This window comes from Aquila chrysaetos, chromosome 3 (genome assembly GCF_900496995.4).
Source record: "Aquila chrysaetos chrysaetos chromosome 3, bAquChr1.4, whole genome shotgun sequence".
In the NCBI taxonomy this organism is placed as follows: domain Eukaryota; kingdom Metazoa; phylum Chordata; class Aves; order Accipitriformes; family Accipitridae; genus Aquila; species Aquila chrysaetos.
The window spans coordinates 3,869,515-3,892,680 of record NC_044006.1 but is presented as its reverse complement, the minus strand read 5'-3'; the positions used below and the strand labels follow the sequence as shown (position 1 = coordinate 3,892,680).

General features: G+C 44.7%; 1 protein-coding gene across 2 annotated transcripts; it reads right to left on the bottom strand.

The window, feature by feature from the left end:
* Positions 1-38: 38 nt before the first annotated feature.
* CABLES2 (Cdk5 and Abl enzyme substrate 2) lies at positions 39-23,166 on the bottom strand. 2 transcript variants are annotated; one of them, XM_030009465.2, is made up of 10 exons: positions 22,610-23,166; positions 8,771-8,842; positions 8,494-8,586; positions 7,687-7,764; positions 6,088-6,196; positions 5,250-5,415; positions 4,379-4,482; positions 3,891-3,997; positions 2,368-2,572; positions 39-1,896 (listed from the first exon to the last, which is right to left on the bottom strand). In XM_030009465.2, exons 1-10 carry the CDS (start codon positions 23,140-23,142, stop codon positions 1,756-1,758), a joined length of 1,608 nt encoding a protein of 535 aa, XP_029865325.1. In that variant the 5' UTR covers positions 23,143-23,166; the 3' UTR covers positions 39-1,755. The 2 variants fall into 2 exon arrangements, with proteins under 2 accessions (XP_029865325.1, XP_029865326.1); XM_030009466.2 differs by lacking the exon at positions 8,771-8,842 and having other exon boundaries at positions 22,610-23,165.

The window sequence follows — 23,166 nt, the reverse complement described above, 5'->3', positions numbered from 1 at the left end:
GGAAAGTCCTTCTGTGTTAGAGAAAAATCACAAGCATATTAAATTTTACACAAATAACTTGAAGCTACATACAGCTGAACACAGTTACAAAAGATTTGATAGTCACTGTAATTATTATATATGAAAAATACATTTTGAGCCTTAAAGAGGAAAGGGCTCTGTTAAAGTTTGCTGCAATTCTAATGAAGCCAAATTAGCTTCAGACAAAACACAGCTGAAGAGCAAAGATTCAGCTTTGGTTTTGGTTACAACCAACATTTAATACAAGGAACAGGAATTTACATTACTTTACATATTAGATAGCAGGTCCCTTACCTCAGTACGAGGTCTAGTATTTCATTTAGAAGTCAAACTTAAATTACAAATTTCTCAGTTGTAATAGCCAAGCATCAGTTTTGTTCCTTGCAAATGGACACACAGTTACTTGTATCATAATATTGCTTCAGAAAATAAACCCAAGAGCCAATATCACAGAAGGTTCCACATATAAGAGTTCATTCTCAACCTGGATAATTAAAAAATAAATGAAAGACTAGCCAATGGTCAGAGAAGTTATTTAACCTCTGCATAAGCATTAGAGCGCTGCTGGGCACCAGCCATTAAGTGGCTGTTCAGATGTGCAACAAATGCCAGTTTTATGAGGACCATCACAGTGATGCGATGCTTGGAAGAACAGAGTAAAAAAGTAGCATTTTAAATATTGAGCATGCTTTGTTACATTGGCTTAGTTTGGCAGCAGTAGCTCTACTGACTTAAGTATTTGCTCAGAGCACGTAAGACCATATATAATACAGTCTACTAAAAAGGTGCTTATTTCAGACTATTGAACACTGAAACAAATAAAATCATAAATGATACATTTAACAGCAAGTTGCTCTTAGTCAAGCACTCATCTTCCACTGAAGAGTGAATTAGGATGGCAATCACTTTGCTGCAGCTACCTTGTTCAATGTGGTACTTCATGACATTTTCAAACAATCTTTCCTTTTTAAATAAAGTGTATACTCTTAAGGTATTAATAGTTAAGTAAATTGGAATGGAGTAATTTCAATCTTGCTACTTATAGGTCTATAGTATAGTAGAGAATAGATGCCCTGTGTATCATTAGTGCAGATATACTGGAATTGTTTTCCTTATATGCAAGGCCAATGCAGGTAAAGAATAAATGGCTATACAAATTCAGGATTCCCCGCTAAATAATATAACTAACTTAAAAAGCACTGGTACCAGACCAGCCAGTTTTAGGCACATCTTTAAAAAAAAATAAAGTATGCATTTCATTAATGTAAAAATGCGAGAAGATTCTTAGAAACATCTGAACTTTATGGTGCACTGGAATGGAAGTGATGCTTCCTTTAGTCTCAAGGAATACAACAAAGGCTTAAAAAATAAAAACAAAACAAAAAACAAACAATACCATAGTATTCTTCATAGGGAAGAACAGTTTTAGTAAAACCAAAAAAGATAAATAAGGAATAATAAGCAGCCATAACAGCTGACTGGTGAATATTTGTGCTTTAGATGTCCAAAAGAAAATAAAGTCCAATAACTCTTCTCGTACCATCCCCCAGACTTGGCATACGTGTCCATAATGCACACCTCGACAGTTTAGTAACACACTGCAGACTTCAAAACTAGCTGTGGCCGTGGCAGGACGCACACAGCGGCACAGAAAGGCCAGCGGCAACTCCAGCAGCAGCGTTCAGTGACATGATCCACCAGCACCACTGGCAGTCAGCTGGAACGCAGCTTTGGTTAAGACTGTTGTGTGAGCCGTCTGTAATGAGGTAAAACTTGGTTTTCAGGAAGATAGAGCGCCAGTTCCAAAGCTACGAGGACGGTGAATTCAAAACCAATGAGATCTCTTCTGTTGAATCTGAATCTCTCTTCTAGTTTCTATGATAGTAATAACAAAAAAAGAGGAGAGGGAGAAACAGAATCAGTTAATCCACAAGATACTAACACACCGTTAGATTAAGTCAGCATAAAACAGGAGTCACCGATGCATGGCCTGAGCTGTACCTACAGAATCAAAAGTGTTGCCAGGGATCAGACAAGTACACCAGCTTATCAGCTCAGCTGTGACACCCACACAACAGTTACATATGTTTGCCTGAGAAACAGTAAGTGCAAAAATAACCTCACTGTGGGATCGGTAGGACATTGCACAGCACCAGTCAGGTAGTTTTAATGAATGAAAAAAAAAAAAAATCAAGGAAAAGCCCTAATGAGACATAAAACTGACTGAAAGAGCTGGTCTTAAATGCAAGCATGCACTGGTGAAAATGTTGGCTTTACTCTTTGTCTTGTTCTATGAGCTAGAGAAAAAGTTTTGACAACACCTGAAACAAGCCTCATAGTACTTACATCTATAAGGTGTTTAACTTCATGTTTCCTGAGATCACTGCTGATCTTGGCTGCAAGCAGAACGCAAGCACCAGCACACAGTTTGCGGTTCTGTTTGTTGAGTTTGCCTTGGAGGACAAGCTTCTCAAAGTAAACATAAGCCATGGAGACAGTGACCGGCTCCAGATTGCACTCTTCACTCAGGTTCCGCATCTCTCTTTTTAAACTGGGAATAGGAAAAAAGAAAGTGGCAGCCTTTTATGAAATGCTCTAGAAACACTGCAGCACGGGAACTCAGAAGAGCATACAGGCAAGACTTCGATTTGGAAAACCATGATGAGTATGATCCTAGACTGGAGAAGTCCAGCTGGCAGCAAGCTGAAGCTGATGCACGAACTGATTTAACCTGGCTGACAACATCCACTGTAGAAAAACAGTTCCTCATCTGCCCATAAACATCAGGGGCTTAGCTGTCTTATTGACACACAGGCTATTGCTGTATGATTCCCTCCGGGCTCCCAAACTGGTTCGTGATTCATATCATAAGACTGAACCATCCTGACCTACTACAGAATACCACATCAAAGCTGTGCAGATCACAGCAGTTGCTACAATAGAGACCTGTCTACTACACACCTCGTGGAAGAATCAGGTCTGAGAGGGAAGGCAAACTGGTTTATGCACTTCCCACAACAGCTAGCCCTTCACTTCAGCATTAAGGCAGACTTTATGGTGGACGCTGCCTCTCACGGCTGCCACCCATGCAAGAAGATCGCTGTGCAAACACGCTACTCAAAACAGCTAAAGAGGAGTATGCAGGACACTGGCAGAACACAGACTCTGCCTGAGCAAGCCTTCCACTTGGAGCTGAGTTACACAGAGCCCTGGTGATTCAGCAGAATCGTGTTTAAGCCGGCTATTTCAGCAGGCCCTGATTGCATTAACCGCCATGTGATACCAGCAAGATTACAGCTCTCTGAAGGCACAACAGCGCATCTTGCTGATGAGCAGCCAGACGTGTTTCCTGGAAGATGAGGAATTCTGTGTGGTATAGTCCTGCCTTCATGAAATGCTTTTCTTTACTGAGACTCCCCAAACCTAACACTCTTCTTTATCCTAGAATCTTGTTAGAGTCCATGGTCATCAGTGAGTCTGGTAATTGAAAGGCGAAAATAGCCAGAAGGTCCAAAAAGACAATCCAGTTAGAGTGGGACTGCACTACAGCCAAACAATCAGGTTACAAGTATTTGTTTCAAGGCTAATGGTGCTTCACTGTTAATTGGCTATTAGTGTTAGTACACCAGCGTTGGTGAAACAAAACCCTTTTAGGTAGAACTATGAAAACCAACTGCTACCCTTTCTCAGCATCCTAAACATTCCTGTACAGGGCTGTCATCCTACAGTCAGCTCAACTGGCAACAAGAGATTAGTGTTTAATCATATATACTATTAATAGATCTAGTATTTGCTCCATACAAGTGGAAGATAAAAGCAGCCTTGTACAGCATAGAAGATGTTCTCATTATTCAATGCTTGTTTCTTACCTCCTAATTTTGCTCAGTGTCAACTTGATATGAGGAAACTTCTCTCTAAAGGTTTCATTCATATCCTTTTTAAGGTCCGAGGGTTTCACATATTCTATGACTGTAGTCTGAAACACAAGAGGCAAAATTTATCATTTCTCTTGTGAACAGTACCGCCAGCCAAACAAGTCTTCCAAAGACACTAATGCAAAGGCAAACCCCAGTTTTATTATTCACAATTTAACATTGCTGTAATGTCCTAAGTAACGGACCATGTTGAATCTCAACTACAAAGTCTTAGAAAACTAGTAAGTACATGGTTACAAGCAGCAAATAACAACATGTAGATATGTGTCGGGTTGGTCCTTGACAAGCTGAGTGTACAAGCCCAATTATTTGTATTTTTCCTAACCCATTCTCAAAAAGCCACAACTTTTTCTTCCCAGAGGAAGTTCTTTATATGAGGATCTTCCAGGCACTCACTCTGTTCAGGTATGTCAGTCACTCACCATGTAAGAGGCAAAGATGAGAACACGTTTATGTTTTCCACAGGGCCACTGAGGATCATCCAGAAGATTTGGATCGTACTCTGCAGCTTCCCCAGCTTCACCTCCTGAGGGAACGAGGAAAACATATTGGGTCACAAGATACAGAGCTTTAAATTCCCTGTTTCCTCTTTAAAAAAGTTTTCAAACAGCAAACTTTAAGAGTGTCAGCAGATCCCGTAGTACAGGCAAACCGCAGCAACAGTCACATGTTTGCATTTCATAAATGCACCAGTCAAGTATTAGAATTATTAAAAAAATAAAATCACACAAGCTCTTTCTCCAGCACGTGCTTGATGCACCATTTTACACTTAGTGCAAACTAAGTGTGTCATCCACAAATATGCACAGAAAACAACTGCACAAGACTGAATTATTTTGCCTATACTCTAACAGACAGCAGAGTTATCAGGTTTGCTCTTTTACACAAGAGAAGGGATTCTTGTCACAAAATCATTGGCTTATGCACTGTTACTGTGCTAGAAGGCAAGGAGGACCACCTGTATCCATGTACACCAGGTGTTTCTTGTTGAGTAATATAAAACTTCACATTTCCAAGGAAAAGCTTTGCACTCCTTGAATTGCATAAACAGAACTAGGCCAGATATACAGAGGATGTAAGGAATGTGTGCAAGTCTCAGTCCTAAGGCTCATCGCTTATACTTCATTAACAAGCCTTCTTTACTAGGTTGGGCTAAAACCAGTCTCTTTCCAGCTGCAGCACATCCTTCTTAATAATGCACGTTACCACTTGCAATTGTTTCAGACAAATATATTCCTTTTACGCTTTCCTGCTGCATGCACAAGTGGTGACAAAGCTGGCAGCTGTTCTTACCAATGTCTGTTCCTGCTGGTATTGTTTTTGCTGTCACAGGTTTGTATCTTGATCCAGGAAGACTCCGTGAAGCACTAGCCCGACATGAGGGAACAGCACTATGGCTGTCAGCTTTGCGAACAACTAGGGCATTGGTCGGATACAAGAATTTTGCATAGGACACAACCTTAAAGAAAAGAAAGTTGTAGTAGTTATAGGGGAAAAATTTATTGAAAAGCTTATTTCCAGACATCTAAGATTTTCCAACTCAGAGTCCCCTGGCATTTGTATTTGGGAGTGGGGACCCTGAAACTGTGGGACAGGAAAAGAAGGGAAAAGTTGGATGAGGAATGCCTTGCTTCCATGACTTCAGTATGGAAGTGTTGTGGAAGATTTGGTGTGGTGGCAAAGAAAAGGGGAGAATCACATCAGTAAAATTCCGGCAGTATATACATTTAACTGAAGAGGTACAATTTTCACCCATATCCCTATCAAAACATCACTCACATGTTGCCTGAGATACCAGAGTCAAATCAATTCTCCAGAAACGGAGGCAGAAGTGATCATGGCCTTCAACAGCCTCCTCAGAAGCAGCTTCACCACAAGCCAAACAGTTCAAATTTTAAGGATCAAAACAAACTTCCACTGCTCTGAAAAGTTACAACTTTCACTTTATGGATAGCAAAGCACTGCATAAATTAAGTGATTTGCCCCAGCATGAAATGGTCCTTGGCTAAAAGCAGCCAGCTTACCCACCTGCTGTCCCCCGCTCCAGTCAGTGGTTTGGTCATTGGCATTAGAGATCAAGAGAAAAGGAAAAAAAAAAAAAAAAAAAAAAAAAAAGAAAAAAATTCCTTACCTTGCCATCAGCACCCAGCTCTACTCCTTCCAGTCCAAGCACCATCTCAGTGGAGACTGAAACTCCCCCAGAAGGATGTCGTTGCTTCTGTCCTTCCATCTTTAGATCACTAAATATAGATAAGAAAATGCACTATTGGAAAATGGAGCATAAGTCCAGCTTCCTCTACAGTAAACACCAGGTCCACCCACTAGCTATGGCCAACACCACCAGGTCAGAGTTCTATGTGAGGACAGTGCAATCCCCCAATCCCATCTCCAAGAAAGCATTAATTTTTAAGTACTCTTCAAAACGTAGAGATGTTCATTAACTGAAGAATCAGATTTCATATAATTTTAACTCAAATCTGTAACAATATACCTAGCAAATGTAAACTTTTTTTTTAATATGGTCTTTCTGCATAAGACCATACCATTTGTAAACACACTGATGCTCAAACACTTAACAGCAAACATGATTTATATAACTAGTTTTCCAGGATTAGAAACTTGCCTTTCAATTGTAATTTTCCAACCACTGTGCACACAGGCCCAAATTAAGAATTAAGGCTGCTAGCAGAACTCTGCTTCAGCAACGGCAGCATGCAGCTTTGTCACCTATATTCCAATGCGAAAAAGCAGCTTTCAGTTGAAGAACTGTATTGCCAGCTTACAAGCAGACTGACACAGTGCTCAGAACTGCTGTAAAATAGCTCCAGTGACCTTGCTACTGTTCTATTAAGTGAGAGAATATTTTCCCATCAACTATTTTTATGGCAAGTGTATTTGCATACAATACAGTTCCCACCACTAAACATCCGTTTCCTTCATCCATAAGTTATGTACAGGACAGAAGTGACAACACAATTGTTTTGCCAAAAGTGGATTAGAATAAAATTAGTATTTTCTATGGTATACTTGTAAAATCACAGACCTTCACAGAATCAACTTAAGACTTCACAAGGGACTGAGCAAAGCTGCAGGGAAATCCAGTTAGCAGGTTTTGATTCTTGTAAGTGATCATATTGACAGTTCTATACAAAAATGCAGTACAAACACTAAAAGCAGTTTCAATCAGTCTAAACTGTTTCTGTTTTCCCTAGACTGCAAATACTGACATTCATGGCTTAGAGCATCTTAAACTTATTTAGATGTAACTTCACTATAAAACCATGACTGTTTCCAATAAAGGCTGTGGCATCCTTCCCTGACGCCCTGTATGCTTTTTGCAGACACAATTGTTTGTTGCACTAAAGACATTTGATTTCTGGCCACTTTAGAAATACAGGAAATCGTACACAGCAACAAGCCATATCACGTGTTCAAACTTGGTTTCAGGGATTTCACAGGACTGAAGTGCTTTCAAAATGTGAATAGACACCTGAAGAAAAGTCTACCTTTTCCGCTGTTTTTCTCTTGGAGCTTGAACAAACACTTTGACACTGTGGCAATGTCTGATTTTACTGCTCTGGATAGCAAGCTCCTGTCCTCACACATAAATGGTAAGTTAAATAAGTTCACCTGCATCAAAACAGGAGACCTACACCAACCACGCTCATTTAAAAAGACCTTTTGCAAACAATAGACCAGCCATTTCACAAAGCAGTTAAAGATGACTCACCTGATCCGTAAACTCTCCCCGTAAGGTAGGATAGAAAAAGCCACACACAGTGTTCGTTTAGCACAGATTAACACTATCCTGTAAGCAGATGGGAAAAGATGAGGATATGAATTAAGACTCCGAAGTTACAAAGCAGCTTTTTATGGGACATGAACACAAGACTCTTCTTATATTGCTCTAAAAGTCACATAGATGCTGTTATGGATTTTATGTTTTCAGAAAACAGCACAAAAGCAGAAGTTTCATGCTGACCTTGTAGGTCCTTAGAGCCAAGCTCTGCACCAAAACCCAGCATTCAGAAACTGCCGTCACCTCGGGAGCTCCTCAAAAGAGATCCTAGTCTTTAAATACATATCTATATTTATGTAATTTTTACATAAACCTTGTGAAAAGATGTAGATAATATTTTACACTTAGATGAAGTCTCACACCTCTATTAATAATAAATATGAACGCAGCCTCGCCCTTCTCTTCTGCCCAGCAACTATGAGCCAAGAATTCGGCTAAACCAAGCCATTCTCCTTAAATCCTCCTCAGCTCTAAGCAGTCTGTGTGCTAGAGATAAGGAGGGTGTTAGAAGAGAATGATTTAACCTCCTCAAAGTAGCATGGCAGAACCATCAGAATATTGCTGCAGATGTAGCAGATATGAGCACCTACTGCTTTGGATAGACGTACAAAACTAACAAGACCCCAAGGACATCACCTTGTTCCCACTGATATTAAATGGCTAATCGCATTGAATTAGAGTCTACAGCCAAGCACATCCTACTTGAGTACAGGAGGCACCTCGATCTCCAAAAGTTACCTGCTGTTCTTGGTGTCATACTGCCTCATGTTCTTGATGAAGTGCATCTTCTTCAAACTTTTGTGTCTTGGAGACCCAGATATATGCTTGGTTCTGCAATTATAAAAAAAAAAAAAAACAAAACCTGTTAAGTGCTCTGAAAAAAAAGTCATGCCAGTCGTATGATCAGATGGCAGCACTAGCATGCAGGACCTCAGATATTGGCGTGGAAGAGGGTGGTGGGAGGAGAGGACTGCATGCAACGAGTTGAGATTAATGCTGCTTTTGAAAAAAGTACCTTCGTACACTGGCATATTCCACTATGTCTTCTAAAAAGTCTAGAGAGCAGCGCTGGGAGATAAAACGCCTTCTGTAAAATGTACAACACCACGAAGAGTGAACAATATTAGTTCATGGCCTCTGAGTTTATGAACTGCAACAGATCTATGAACTCTTAGGACAAATGGCAGGGGTTTTTGATTTTTTTGATGAAGAGTGCTTAACTAAGAGTCTGAAGTTCCTAAAAAGGCCAAGAACTTGTCTCCCCCTCTAGGACCCTTGAAATACATATTTATACCAACTTCATTAACAAGAGCATTCGCTATCTTCAACACATAAGAACACCTACCTATAAGTTAAACCCCTAAAAAGCTTCCAAATACTCCTTTAAAAATCTTACAAGAAATGTCACAAAAAGCCACCCACTCATCAAGGCAAGGGAATAAGTCATTTTATATCAATCTATAGACAGGTACAGGTATATCTGTATGATGACCAAACATCTGTGTGCACTCTCAATTCAGAACACAGTTGTCTCCAGCTGCAGGAGTCAGCAGGCTGAGAGTCTACGACGGTAGCTCAATAAAATTGACAGATGTCTCCAGAAAACAATAGAGAGAGTTATTAGAGGAAGCAAAGTGTATTTGGTACCCATCTGAAATCCCAGAATGGAACGCACAAGAATAATAGTAGGAATCATGTGAGTTAGTGTAACAGTAATAGGATATTACACTTAAGCAAAAAAAATAAGACTTTGCCAAAGTAAGATACATTACTATTGTCAAAGTCAAGTCATTCTTTGTTGGTAGAGATTTACAAATGAATTGTGAAACTATGACTGCGATTTCCATAGGAACAATGCACTCAGATTCAACTGCCACCAGCAAAAAGCTGACACTACAACTATCAGATTCCATATTTTCTGCTTTTGTTTAAGCTTAAATTGTGCTACATTTTTAGCACAAGCCACATGCATTCAAGGTTTTCTTCCAAAGTGACATAGCAACTCAATGGACAATACTGCCATGGAAGTCAACGCAGAAGCAGCACACAAGACAAAAGCTACAGGACTCTGGTTTGACAAGATCTGCTTTTGGAAAAAAATTCAAACTTTAAACTGCATCAGAGCTCTGGCACCCATGAGCAGCCAAACCACTTGGACAGACCAAGGCCAGGCTCTCATGCCTGGATGTTAACATCCAACACCAAAGCAAAAGCATGGCACCTTGGGTGGGTGCAAGGGGCACGGTGGGGGAGAGGTCAAGAAAAATGGCATTTATTAATCATTAACAGCTATGGAAGAGTTTTTACACAGCAAAGCCATTTGTAGCTTCAGCTGATTCAAGTTGAAGATCAAAAAAAAACTACTGGGGATTAAGTCTGGTCTTGAAGCCCAGCACTTCAAGGTTTTGAAACAGCTGGTCAATCTGCTAATCCTGGTGACTTTACCTTTCCTCCTCTCCAGCCTGAGCTGGGTAAGAAACCAAACCACACTATTTTGTTGCTACAGAAGAGATACACCAGAGTTCTGGGCATGAACAAAATCCCTCTGCTTTTTCTTAAGTGTGGTGTCTAGAAATGCAAATTGCCTGAGTGACTAAGCAGGTGCTTTCACCTCTTTTCCCCCCCTTCTTGCAAGTTATTTCTTCTCTTCTGAGCTACTTGGAGCTATTGCTAGAGCTGCCTGCCAAAACCTGTGCCAGTGAGACGTGGCAGTTTCCCTCTACATGGCACATCGCTGTTACAGGCAGCGTCACCAAGGCGCAAGACTTGCTATAAAATTACAGATTTCCACAACAAGCAGATTATTAGCAACAGTGGCATTTGCCCCTCTTGCTTCAAGCTAGACCACGAACACTAAATACAGCACTTCAGAAAAGGTGGTGTTCCGGTATTCTTCCTTATACATTGCCATAAATGTCACTTCAACCGGAGTATTCCTGAAACCAGATTAGCTCCTCATTCCTCACCACAAGTTCAAGAGAAACAATTTACCATTTTCTCTGTGTCTTCAAGTACATCAAGAGAATGAATGCCAAAGTCTCCTTACCATCTCCTTAATAAAATATAATTAGTGCCCTTTTCCAGTGAATTTGTAATAATTTATATTTCCCTATAAAACTGTACTTTTTTCCCCAAAAGGGGATTGTCTCCAGGTTCTCAGCAGCGCTGTTCAGGCATTCTTAAAAGAGAAAAAAAAAGACCACAACTCAAACAGGTGGGAGGATGAAAAATTAGCGTCCCTTTCTGTAAACACAAGAGAGGTAAATCCTCCCACAGGACTAACACCTTCAGTATTGCTAGAGACCGTCTCCTACAAATCGACAGCTATTAAGGGTGCTACTGAAGAACATTCCTGGCACAGCTTCAATGCCCTTCACCAGCACTTCAGTTTTAATATTATTATTTTTTTGGGGTTTTTTTTTTTTTGCTTTTCAGCAAGAACTGCACAGGAAAGTTTAATGCTTTCACATACACACGCTCCTCCAGTCTACTTTGGCATCTAAACTCCAAGAAAAAAAAACGCTTCATGAAATGTCAAGGCCAATCTCAAACCTCCTGGCATGAACACAGCTGGTGACATCCACCGCCGTCCTCCCCTCCTGGGGCAGACCTGGCTGGATGCAGACAGAAAGACGCCATGCGCGGTGAGCAAAGGGAAAACACAGCTAACGCCAACGACAATAGGCACCGGTACAAAAAAAATCACGTAGTTCTGTAAAAGGATGCCGGTGTACGTAACTAGATGGATTGGGAGAGCCACGGCTAGACCCACACTAGTAACTCCCCAGTGCTGTAGGTGCAACTGCTCTCGATGAAGGCCGATGAAGGTGTGCTCGGCCACCATGGTGGAGACCCACCTGGAGCATCACATCTTCTGAACACTGTCCCGTTTTCTTAGTAACGGGGACAGAAGTGACAAACACCTGAACCTGCTGCTCTGCAAGAGCATATCTGGAAGCAAAAACCTGCCGCAGTGAAGGGAGGATCCTGCCCCTTGACTCAAAACCACAGTGACTCATCCCCACTCTGCCAACAGGAAACTTCATTTTTAGCTTCGCTTGTAAATAATGTTTTCTGTCCTCAAGTGAAGCTGTCACTTTGGAGGAATCCCAGATGCTAAGCAAGACACTCTCCCTCAAATCTCAAAACAAGAGGTGTACATAAAGAGGTCGCACTAATCCAGTTAAGAGTACCCAAAACAGTTTGTGTGCTCAAGCCAACCTTTTACAGCAACACAGCTCCCTCGCTGCAGTCCAAGAGAGACTTGCTAGATTCCTTAGTACCACTCATGTACAGAACTTCTTTATTAGGTAGTGCAGTACTTGGAGCATGCTGCAAAATTTAACATTTTGAGTAGTCTGCACTTATTGTTATATAAATACACACATATATATATATATTCTTCAGTTTGAGTGCTCTTCTCATGCAGCCAATCCACACTTCAACAACAGGCAGCACAGGATCACTTCAGTGGCTGGTAGCTTTGATGAAAAAACACCGAGTCACATATCCTGTGCTAAGCAGCTTCATCTACGATAACACTTCTTGCTTGTGCTCTGATCCACTGGAATTCAAAGGATTTTAAGTAGTTTACATGGAGCATTTGTTGCCAGATGCAACTTAAATGCTAAAACAGAATACTAAAATCTATACAGGCACTGTAAGTTACCTTACACACAGCCTCACCGACAGGCTACCTGACAATTAGAAATCAAAGTATCCAATCTTAAAGTGTTAATGAATTCTGTGGAGCAGGCTGTAATTTCAACAGTATCCTAAAGAAAGTTCAAACACGCCCATTAGCCAATACCAGCTATTTTCTTGACAAACTATAGAGGGTTTGCTTGCTTGTACGTCCTTGGCCAGGAGCTCACTTTTGGGTGCTTCCCCTCACTAATTTAGGAGCCAATAAATGTTAAAGTTCTGCGAGGGTTGGGCTTAAAAACATCATCTGTGTTTACGCAGCCAGCACCTCCGAAGGGACCCGCCAAGAGAGAAAACACACACAGCACATGCTCAGAGATAAGGGGCTATCAAGCAGAGGAATTCTGGATTACGCCTTAGCTTATCTCCATGTGCACACACGGATACACACACAATCCAACACCACTGCTGAATCCCTGATGATCTAAACCTACACTTAAAAAAAAAACAAACACCACCACCACAAAACCCCTTGTGTTCAGATAAAAACCCATCAAATTAAGCTCAGAGTTGCATTTTGACTCCCATCCTGGGAAGGAGTAACCAGCCCACACATTTATCCTTTCTGATGGATTTCCCACTGAGGAAACCCAACTTCTGAGTGCTTCCAGCTTCAGAAGTGTCCTCTTTTCGTCCTGCCCGTGTCCCACCACGTGCTGGCAGAGAAACTCTCTGCAGAGGGCAAACAACAACGCACAGAGCAGCACGCAGGATCCCCAGCCCCGAGGCTGATACAGCTCTTAAGTGTTCCCAGCAGAACAGGACACAGCTAAGAGCAATCTATGTATAGCACCGGTAATCCCTACATGTCCTGTCTTACAAACTGAAAGGAAAAAGCTGGTTAAGTCACAGCTCCAGATTAAAGAACAGTGACCTTTCCGATGGCTCGCCAAGAGTATTTTCCCCCTTCCCACCCACGGGCTGGGCTACCTGCAGACACCCAAGAGGACAAGGGTGAAGTTTTAGGATGTTGCTGTGGTTGGAAACGTCCAAGTTGCCCGTTCTTTAGCAGATATGATAGTTGAATGCAAAAGAGATACTAACCCTGCGCTATCAGACATAGCTTCAGGCACATGCAAACCTCTTCCACGCCTGCTCCTGGGCCACTGTGTCCTCTAAGGGACAGCGGGGCAGCCCTTTGGGCACCCACGTCCCTGCTCAGCACTCCCAGGCTCCGCTTCCAGGCTTGGAAACAAACAGCCCTCACGAATCTCATTTTAACCCCTAATATTGGGCCTTACAGCGGCCAAAGATCCTACTTAAGCCCCTGCGCCCAGCCGCCGCTTGGCGATTTTGAAGCTTCTTTCTGTTTTGCCCTTCTGGTTCCTGCATTTCTGCCATAGCAGGCGAACGGACTGGCTGTTTCTACAATCTTACTGGGATTCTCCTCCCATCCCAATTAACCCCCACCTCTCACGAGGACAGGTTTGCACTCCGAGCCAACCGCACAGCCAGGGTTCAACCAGCGCTCAGCTATTTTCACCCATGCACCACCCGGAATCCATCTTCTGCCATGACTTCTTATCCTCACCGCTTCCCGGGATCACCGAGCCCCGCGACACGAGCGTTCAAAGATGCTGCAAAAGCCAGGAACACGACTCGAGATTTCCTCCAGCCAAAGGGACTGGCAGGGCGGATTTGTTTCGGATGGAGTCGCATCCATCGCCCTTTTGCTGGGGAAGGATGCCCTGCCGCGTGCACCCACGCAGGCACGCACCCCCCAGGCAACTGGGCTAAAATTAGCAGCAAGGCTTGTATCCTCTGTTGCTCTTCAGCAATACGTACTGCTAATAGATGGGTGGAATGGGGGAGGTCAAGGATTTTTAATTACTGTGTAAAATTAGGGACTAATGGAATTTGGTTTCCTATTTCTCACTTGAAAGAGTTTTATTTTAATATGGACATCCCTTTGTAAGGTCCTTTACAGGCCTCAGTATAATCACAGCTGTCAAGGGACTGAATTATTAATATAACAAGGACAAAAATCATTTACTGGTTTTTGGAAGCACTAGCTTAGTAACAACAGTCAAAGGCAATCTGCACAAGAAATCCAGATCCCAAATCCAGTTTACAATAGGAAGACATACCTGTCAGATTTGTTTTGCCAAGACATATTTTAAAGATTAAGTGGTGTCGTTTTCCTTCCTTACAGGCAAGCCAACAACTAGGTATGAACTGTGCTTCAGTTTAACTAGGTAAAATACTGGCATCAAGGGATTAAGAAAACCAGTTCCAGTTTTTAAGCTGACTTTTTCACAACTGCCATTACTTATACAGCCCAGGGGACATTTACTGTTTTCAGGCTTGCATCTCGGCGCATACGAGTGTGAACATCCCTATTCTCATATCAGTTCCCTGTGCCTTACCACCCTCAGCGCTCAAATTAATGAGTTTTCTGCTCAAAAGCAGATTGAGTACAGCTCACCAGTAGCAACAAGTTCTCAGTAATTAAAGCCAAAAGAAGTCAGGGACCGCATTTATATTGAATCACCATCAAACCCACATATGTGGTGAAAGAAATGACTTCAATGAAGAATCAACACCACGAAGTGCCTGGCACCGAGCGAGCCATTTTCATGGATAGATGGTTTCAGCTCTGGTGTTCAATGAGAGGCAGCAGCAGAGAAGATACCCTGCATAACCAATAATAAGCATACAGCTAAGTGCTCCTTCTTTACAAAGTCAGCTACTCACTGTTTTATGGCACCACAAATGTGCCATTTGGATTGCAGGCCACCATCCCAGGAGCTCGTTCTAACATTTGTTTAAGTATCAGACTGCCAGAGAATAAATACAAGTCTTCATTTTAAAGAGTAAACCCAAATTAGCCACATGAGCATGGAAAGTACCTCTACGCTTCAGAGCGGGTCCCTCTGAGAGACCTCAGGATGATGAGGAGGCTCAATTCTTTCACCTTTGTGCTCTTATTCAAGGTTTGTTTGCAAAACTGAAGGGGCACCAGGGGCTCTCCTGCTGGTCCCAAACAGCCAGGAGAAAATCCTGCACTCCTCAAACACCAGTAAGGCCACATGCAAGGAAAAGAACGTGTCATTCAGCCTACGGGACAGGCAAGAAGGAACAGAAATTAAGTATAATTTGAATGAAGGTGGAGGCAGAGTAAGTGGGAAGCTCTAAGCCCGGAGAGTTTCAAATACTAACAAGGAAGGAAATCAGATACTCTTCACAGTGGCTGCTACTTCACTGCTGATTCACAACCACATATGATTAAGACCTAATGCTACTAGGAAATGAGCTTTGTATTCATTGCGTTTCATAAATCACATTGTTTTGGTGCTAAGAGTGTTTAGACAATCCAAGGATAAAATAAGGCCTTCCAGTAAGTATGAAAGCCGTCTGTTGCAACAGAACCACCAAACCAGATGTAAGGGTTGCTGTGCCCAGAGCCCACTTCTAAAGCCCACTCCTAAAATCCCTGCTGCTTCTCACAAAGCAAACTAGGTGTGCTGGCCAGGACACAGCCAGTAACTGTATTTCTCCAAGTTTCTACCAGTTTTTGGAGGTACTCCTAGCTCATCAACCTGCTTCCCTCTGTGCTTTGTGCTCTGCTCACTAAGCACTGAACTGCTGACCAAAACAGGCCAGTGAAATGCAAAGCGTGTCCTTGATAACAGGGGGCATTATGCTAGAAATATTCATGCACTTCCCCAAGAGGTGATGCTGTCATTTCATCATGTGCCTTGTTAAAATAAAAGCCTTCAGCACAATAAAATTCCCAAGAAAGAAAAAAAAAAGAGAGAAGCTTTTAACTGGGGAGAAGAAAATTCAAAACAGGCGACTGGAGGAAACCCAGTTGAAGAAGGTTTAGAGAGGTCTCCCAGTGTTTTTATGGGCACTTGCTTCTTTCCACCACAACATCAGTCATCCCCTCCAACCCACAATCAAGAGGTTGTAGCCTGACCAGGGCAAAATTTTATGCTTAAATTGTAGTGACCACAACAGAGCAAATGCAAATCCGTTCATGCTGTCGAGCAAGCAGCTTTGACCGGTAGCAGTTCAGCCCGTCCTGTGGCTGGCTAGCAAATGAAATGGCTACCTGGGTCTGAGGCTGGTCTGCAGGCTACGGTGAGCTCGGGTACCACGATGCTGAGCGAGAGCTGGCACAAGAGGAACGCTGCCCGGGGAAGGTGGCTGCACAGAGTCCGGGTGTTCAGAGCTCCCAGGATCAGGCAGCAGGGTCAGCTGGCAGCAAGCTTTTAGTTTTAAAGACTCAATACATCTCACAAATGCCATCTCGTGAAACGCTTTTGCTTCGCTCGCACTTACGAGACCAGTTAAAGGTTCTTCATTTGACATCTTTTTCAGAGGTTAGACCATAACAACTTATAGCTGTTGTGTATATAATTTACTGTAAACCAAACGTTAGGAGTTTAAAGCTCTGCATTTGAAGAGCTAGCATGAGAGTGGCTTTAGCTGAGCACCCTCCATCTGCAGTCACCTGCTTTATCAACAATACCTCGTGCTCATTAAAGAATCCAAATTTCATTATGCTCGTGTGCATGTCAGATACGCATTTTTAAACTCAAACTACAGAGCCAGAAGACTTCAGAACAATCTTCAAAAGAAGGCTCAAAAGCATCTTCAGGCTCACTCAGCCTGACAGCCTCACAGCTTTAACTGGTTGACAGATGGAAAAAGGAGGAACACATGACAGCTGAAGTTAAGTCTTCGAGATTTAATATAACTAAAACACATACTGGAGGAAAAAAAAAAAAGATAGAGAATTTTGCAAGAGTCATTTCTCCTCTCTCCACCTTTTTTTTCCCCTTTTAAATCAAACAAACCACACCTAAACCCAGAGCAGAAGAGCTCACCTGTAGCTCAGAACTACTCTTTAAAACTGAAAGCAGAGATCTTTCCCTCCCTCCCTGCCTCATCCCACAGTTCACAGGAGCTTGGGAAAAAAAAAAAAAAAAAAAAAATCACCACCACTCATAACTCTTCTGAACTGGTTCAGTCATGGTGCCAAGAGCACGCAACAGCCCCGAAGAAGCTTCACCTACAGGTAAATGAGATAACTGTCCCGTCGGTCGGCAAAGCAGATGCAAATTCGGGCAGCCCACGTCTCTGCAATTATCAAGAAGGACTTTGGGGCTCAGCAAAGTTATGGTAAGGAGTCCTGACAACCCAAACACGTCCTCCTCACCGGCCGTAACACTCCTACAGGACTTGCTTACTGGATGTCTGAAACAGGGCCCCACCAACACCTCCCCAAAGTTAAGCTATTCAGCTGTTTACATTTCATTTGGTAGCATTTTCCCCTCTCAGCTGATGACTCATTGACTTGAAGAAGCAAGACAACATCATTCTGACCACCCTCATCATCTCCTGCAGAGGGGAACTGCGAGCCGGCAGCGAGGGAAAAGGAAAGGTGAAAATGGTGCTTCCAGAGCATCCCCTTTCCCACAGCATCCCGAAACTCACTGCTGGGGCTCCTGCACAATTGCTTGGAAAAGCTGGTGAAATCAGCTGCAAGTACAGTTCATTCTGTACAGACTCATTCTGGCTGGAGATCAAAGTTACTTTAGCAGCCTCTGGACTCTTTTAAATGAAGAGGTCAAACAACCTTGGTGTTAGCAGTGTTTAGGATTGTTTGACCCAGACCCATTCGCAGAGGTATGCGGGACACAAGGATATGGATTTTGTGATCTCCAAGCTTCCTGCTAGGCATACAACTTACTACTTCTGATTAACATACCTGGCTGGGAATGTCAGATAATAAATACTACAGGCATCTATAAATTATAAACATTTAATATTAGACACATGCAATTCACCTGCAGTTGCAAATATGAGAGAAAGCTGTCAAAGCAAACTGTGCTTGCTGAGAAGCAGCCGCCTTAATGTTTCAGCTGACTTTTAAATAAAGTTCAGGTTTAGAATATGTTCATTTTCAGCCCTGAGCAGCGCATCCCAGTCTACTGTTCGTGCCTGAAAGGTCAAAGTTTGCCGGCTCTGACAAGATCTTGCTGCTTCCTGAAAAGTACCATGTGGGCTCAGGTTATTCCAAATAAGGCTAGAAACTAAAACTAAGACTTTTAAACATTGTATTTCATCCATCTCAACAAAATCTGTTTATTAGCAGAGGGTTGGGGTTTTTTTAAAATATTTATATTTCTTGAAGTGAAAACAGCCACTAAGCTGACAGGAGGACAAAACAACACATTAACCATTATAAGCATAAAAAGCCTGACCAAGCATTTCTGCCATTCCACCCAACTAATTTGATCACACCTATCTCAGCAATCCAGCATCCAATTAACACTTAAAAGCAGAGTTGGTCCAAAGTGCTACTGTTATCAACTATTGTTTAAACTCCCACCCTTAAAATGACCTAAATTAGCTCAGTCATTTCTGATTCATCAGCAACCACGAGCATTCAGTTCAGCTCCCTGACCACTGCACACCAAGGACATTAAAGCATCAGTTGCAAATAATGTAGTCTCCGTATTTATTCGTAGGCCCAGCAAAATGCAGCAAATATTATGGCAAAAGCAGCCGCTTTACATTGCGCTATACCGAAACCTCAGAAGCACAACAAGCATTGACATTCAGGCCTGTTCCCATTCATGAAGAATGAAGCTTTCATAACCTGGCTATTTTCAGGGCCCTCTGCTATCTGCATTTCCCCAGAAAGCCCTGCCAGTTTCAGACCCAGCTGCAGAAATTCATTAAAAAAAATCTGTGAATGGCGATTTGTTCGCTGTTTGCTGCCTCCCTCCACTGCTTTTTGTGAGGCTTGTCCTTTGAAAGAACAAAAGAACAGAGCAAGATGGAAAAGCAGAAGGGACAAGGGTTGGCAAGCAGATTAAGCAAGCAAGCTGGTATAACACGGCATTGTAATTTAAGATCCTGTAAACAGAAGATTCCTTAGGAAAACGAAAGTGGAAGGTTAAAGTCATTAAGTTCATAATGCTCAGCCAGCAGCACAATGAAACCAAGCATCCAGATTGAACGGTGCCTCCAAGGAAGCGAGCACCGCTGAAGTTTCCATCCTAAAGGACCCGCCAGCTACTGAGCAGCTCTGAGAAACTCCACGTTACATCAGCCGAGCAGATCACCGATTCCTTGGGCTGTACTAAAGATCCTGCCTATTGCTAATAACTAACCACCGACTCTAGCAGAGGTGCTGTCACAACCTGCCCTGAGCTACGCTGGCCAGTCTCATCAGCTTCTCGCAACTTCATAATCAACTCAAGATCAAGTTTTGTAATAAAACTCTGCCCAATGAAACCTCCAGTTCTAGATAAAGTGATGTCCACTGATTAGGGCAAGCCCCGGCACGATGAAATCCCCGGGGCACGGCACAGGACCGCAGCGGCACTGGTCACCGAACACGGACCGAGCGAACCTGGAGACCCTTCAGCCCGCGCTCCTGGTGCATTTCAGGGAGGCTCCACTGAGGGCAATTCAAAGCAGCTCTTGACAGTGACTAAAAAAGGACTCCGAGGAGAGCAACTGCCTTAAGCAGGCACCAAAGATTAGATGCCCAGAGTCCCAGCGCAGATTCCCCGTCCCCCTTCCCTCTGACGACTTCACATGCCTGTATATTTCCACGATGCATGCAGTTAACCTATCTAGAGTAGCAGCATTACTGTATGGCAAAATGTTACCCAGATTCCCGAGTCCCAGTTAAAGGAAACCCATTTTGTGATTGTTTGTTGATTTCTGAATCTTATTTTGCAAGCAGCATGCCACACACAGAAGGGGAAGCAGCATAACCACCACCGTTCTGCAGGAAAGAAAGCCCCCAAATCACTCCTCATGTATTTGCAACAAGAGGAGACGCCGCTGTTCCGCAGGGCTGAAGGGCTGCTTTGTCATAGAACAAACCATGGAACCATCCAGCGAAAAAATAAAGTGCTCCAAGTCCCTCACCCTGCAAGTCGAGGGTGAAATCGTAATTACCGAGGGATGGTCCATCTCATCCACTCCTGTGCCCAGCATGACTGGGAGGAGATACGTTGGGTCCAACACATCACCACAGGCAGCTTAAAACTGTCCTTTTGTCAGAAGATGTGTGTATCGCCAGGTAAAGATGTGGATCTTCTGCCTGAGAGTTTCAGCGGATGTTCTCCACTCACCCTTTTCTTCTTTAAAGACAAAAAGTAGAAGAACTCTCGCTCCAAATCACCCTCGTAAGTAGTACACAAAATGATTAATGCAATACAATATACCCTTTCAGCCATCTCTTCCAAGCTGAAAAATCATGGCCTGTTTTGTCATTACTCAGACAGAAGCCCTTTCATTGCCTCGATTACCTCCTCGCACTTCTCTCTACCTTTTATTTTTGATTTATCGTTCTTTTCAGGTGGATTGATTAGAATTACTATAGCAGAACATAACATCTAAGATCAGATGCCAAGGAAAGAGGCAGGAAGGACATCAAATGAGAAGATCCTAGGAATATTTTCTTAGTGTCCTATTGACTTGGCACGGGAAGGGGAAGGATTGAATCATTTATACAAACTCCATCAGTCCAGAACTCAGTACGCACAGGCACACCGAGCATCACACCCGCAGAGGTAACCGTGATGCAAAAACTTGACGCAAAACTTGCCCTCGAGAGCTTTACCTGCAATATTAAAGCGATGAAATGGAATTATACAGCACGGCTATATGCGGCTATTGTGGACCAGGAGTGCTAGGAAGGAGCTGTGCCACAGCAACACCCTCACTTCAGGCTTTCCTACCCCACAAGCGGTACACAACAGTGCAATCTGTGCATACAGGGCATCCATCCAGCAGGCCCAGCTTCAATTTCTCCAAGAAGTAAGGAGAGAAAGGTCTCTTCCATTACACATAGAAAAGCAACGGGTGGTAAATGACAGTCCAAGAAGGAAAAAACCCAGGAGGGATGACACACCTGAGGACCCCCACACCTTACTGAAAAACAGCTACTTCTCTTTAAATTCACCTGAGCCTCTAAGCAGCCGTTTCCTGGGGATACGCAGGACACCTCCATTGCGAGATGTACCCTGAAAGGGAACACCCATCAACTGCACTAGCAAAGCTCCCCGGCTTTAAAGCACAGACAACATCTCTATTTCAGCTTACTAACAAAGCTCTGGAAGCCACTATAAAGACCACAGAGACTTAAAGCCTTTGATACTGCTTTGCCTATCTGCAGGCTCAGAGGGCCAGCTCGCTTTACAAAGCTGTTTATGCAAGAAACGGCCTGAAAAGAGTTCCTTCAGAGCTCAAATCCCCAAGATCTGAGCAAGAGCCCGCCTTCCAGTTGATTAGAAAACCAACACTTTCAGGCCGATAGAAGTCCCTTGGAAACGCAGCGGTAATCCTGCACTGAAGGCCAGAACACCCTCCCCTGAGGCTGACTCCCGAGTTCCCAGCGTACAAGCATTTATTAATATACAGAGTTACTGCATAGACGAGCAGCAGAGATCAGGAGAAGGCACTACATCAGCAGTGCGGCCGTTGCACGGAGGAAGAGTCCTACCCAGCAAGGACTCCGTCGGCTTCATCTGGAAACAGAAAAATGCAAAAAAAAACCCCCAAAAAACCAACAAACCCAAACAAAAACCAAAACCAGGCTAGGGAAAAGCAGGAGGCAGGGTTCAGGATACCGCAGAACTGCAGCCAGAGACTCAGCGAGTGACCTACCCCGCAAATCCCCCTCACCACACGCTCCCGCAACCTGCGAGCCGTCCATCCCCGGGGCTGAGCCGCGCACCCAGCGCTTCCAGAAGCAAAGCAGGGCAGAGCAGGGCAACGCTCCCGGGCTGCCTACGAGGCTGAATATCCCCGGTCGTGTCCGTCCCCCCCCCCCCCCCGTCCCCCCACCCCGGGCACACCTCCGCCGGGGCTGCCCCGGGGCAGGTGCTCCCTCCCGGGGCCAGGCGACCAGCGGGGGCCGGCGCCGCCTCCCACGGCCGCTTTCCCCGGGGGCGGCCGTTTCCCATGCTCCGCTCCCCAACCCCCGTCCTCGTCCTCCCCCCCCCCCCGCCACTCCGGAGCCGTCGGCCGGTCGAGGGCCCTGGGAAAGTCCGGTTCTTCCCAGGGCCCCCCGGGGGGGGGGGGGGGGGGTCCCGCCGCTTCCCACGCCCCGCGGGGTCAGGGCGAGGCGGGGTAGGGATGCGCGATCCGTCCCGGCGTGCCCCGTCCCCTCGCTCACCTCTGCCGCTGAGCTTCCAGCGCGAAGCCGCCGCCGCCGCCGCCCGCCGCGCTCTGCGTGGGGCTCAGCAGCCCCGGGGCTCCCGGCTTGGCGGCCGCCAGCATCCCCGGTAGGGCGGGCGGCGCCGGGGGCGGCGGGCAGAGCGTACCGCCCAGCAGCAGCTGCGGCAGGAAAATGCCCCCGCGGGGGGGGTCCGCCTCCCCTTTGCCTCCGGCGGCGGCGGCGGGGGAGACGCCGGGCAACAGCAGGGCGGGCGGCGGCTGGCAGGCGGGCGGCGGGGACAGTAAGCGCGGAGGAGCTCCGGCCGGCTCCGCCGCCGCCGCCGCCGCCTCCTCCCCCTCGCCCGGGCCGGCGGACGCCGGCGGTTTCTCGGCGGGCGGGCAGGGCGGGCGGCCGTCCAGGGAGATGTTGTTGAGGAAGAAAAGGGCGGCCTGCCGCCGGCGGGAGTCGCCCCGCTTCCGCGGCGGCGGCTGCTGCTGCTGCTCCCGGGGCGGGCGGGGAGGCGGGGAGCCGCACGCCGTGGCCGCGGCCATTCTCCGAATGAGCCGCGACCGCCT

What these genes read in the sequence shown, in the direction of transcription:
- CABLES2 (XM_030009465.2), bottom strand. Translation starts at nt 23,142, where the DNA reads ATGGCCGCGGCCACGGCGTGCGGCTCCCCGCCTCCCCGCCCGCCCCGG. An exon ending in GAATATGCCAGTGTACGAAG is followed by an intron (nt 8,587 to 8,770) that starts GTACTTTTTTCA and finishes TTATAATTGCAG; the next exon opens with AACCAAGCATATATCTGGGT. An exon ending in TATGACACCAAGAACAGCAG is followed by an intron (nt 7,765 to 8,493) that starts GTAACTTTTGGA and finishes ATCTGCTTACAG; the next exon opens with GATAGTGTTAATCTGTGCTA.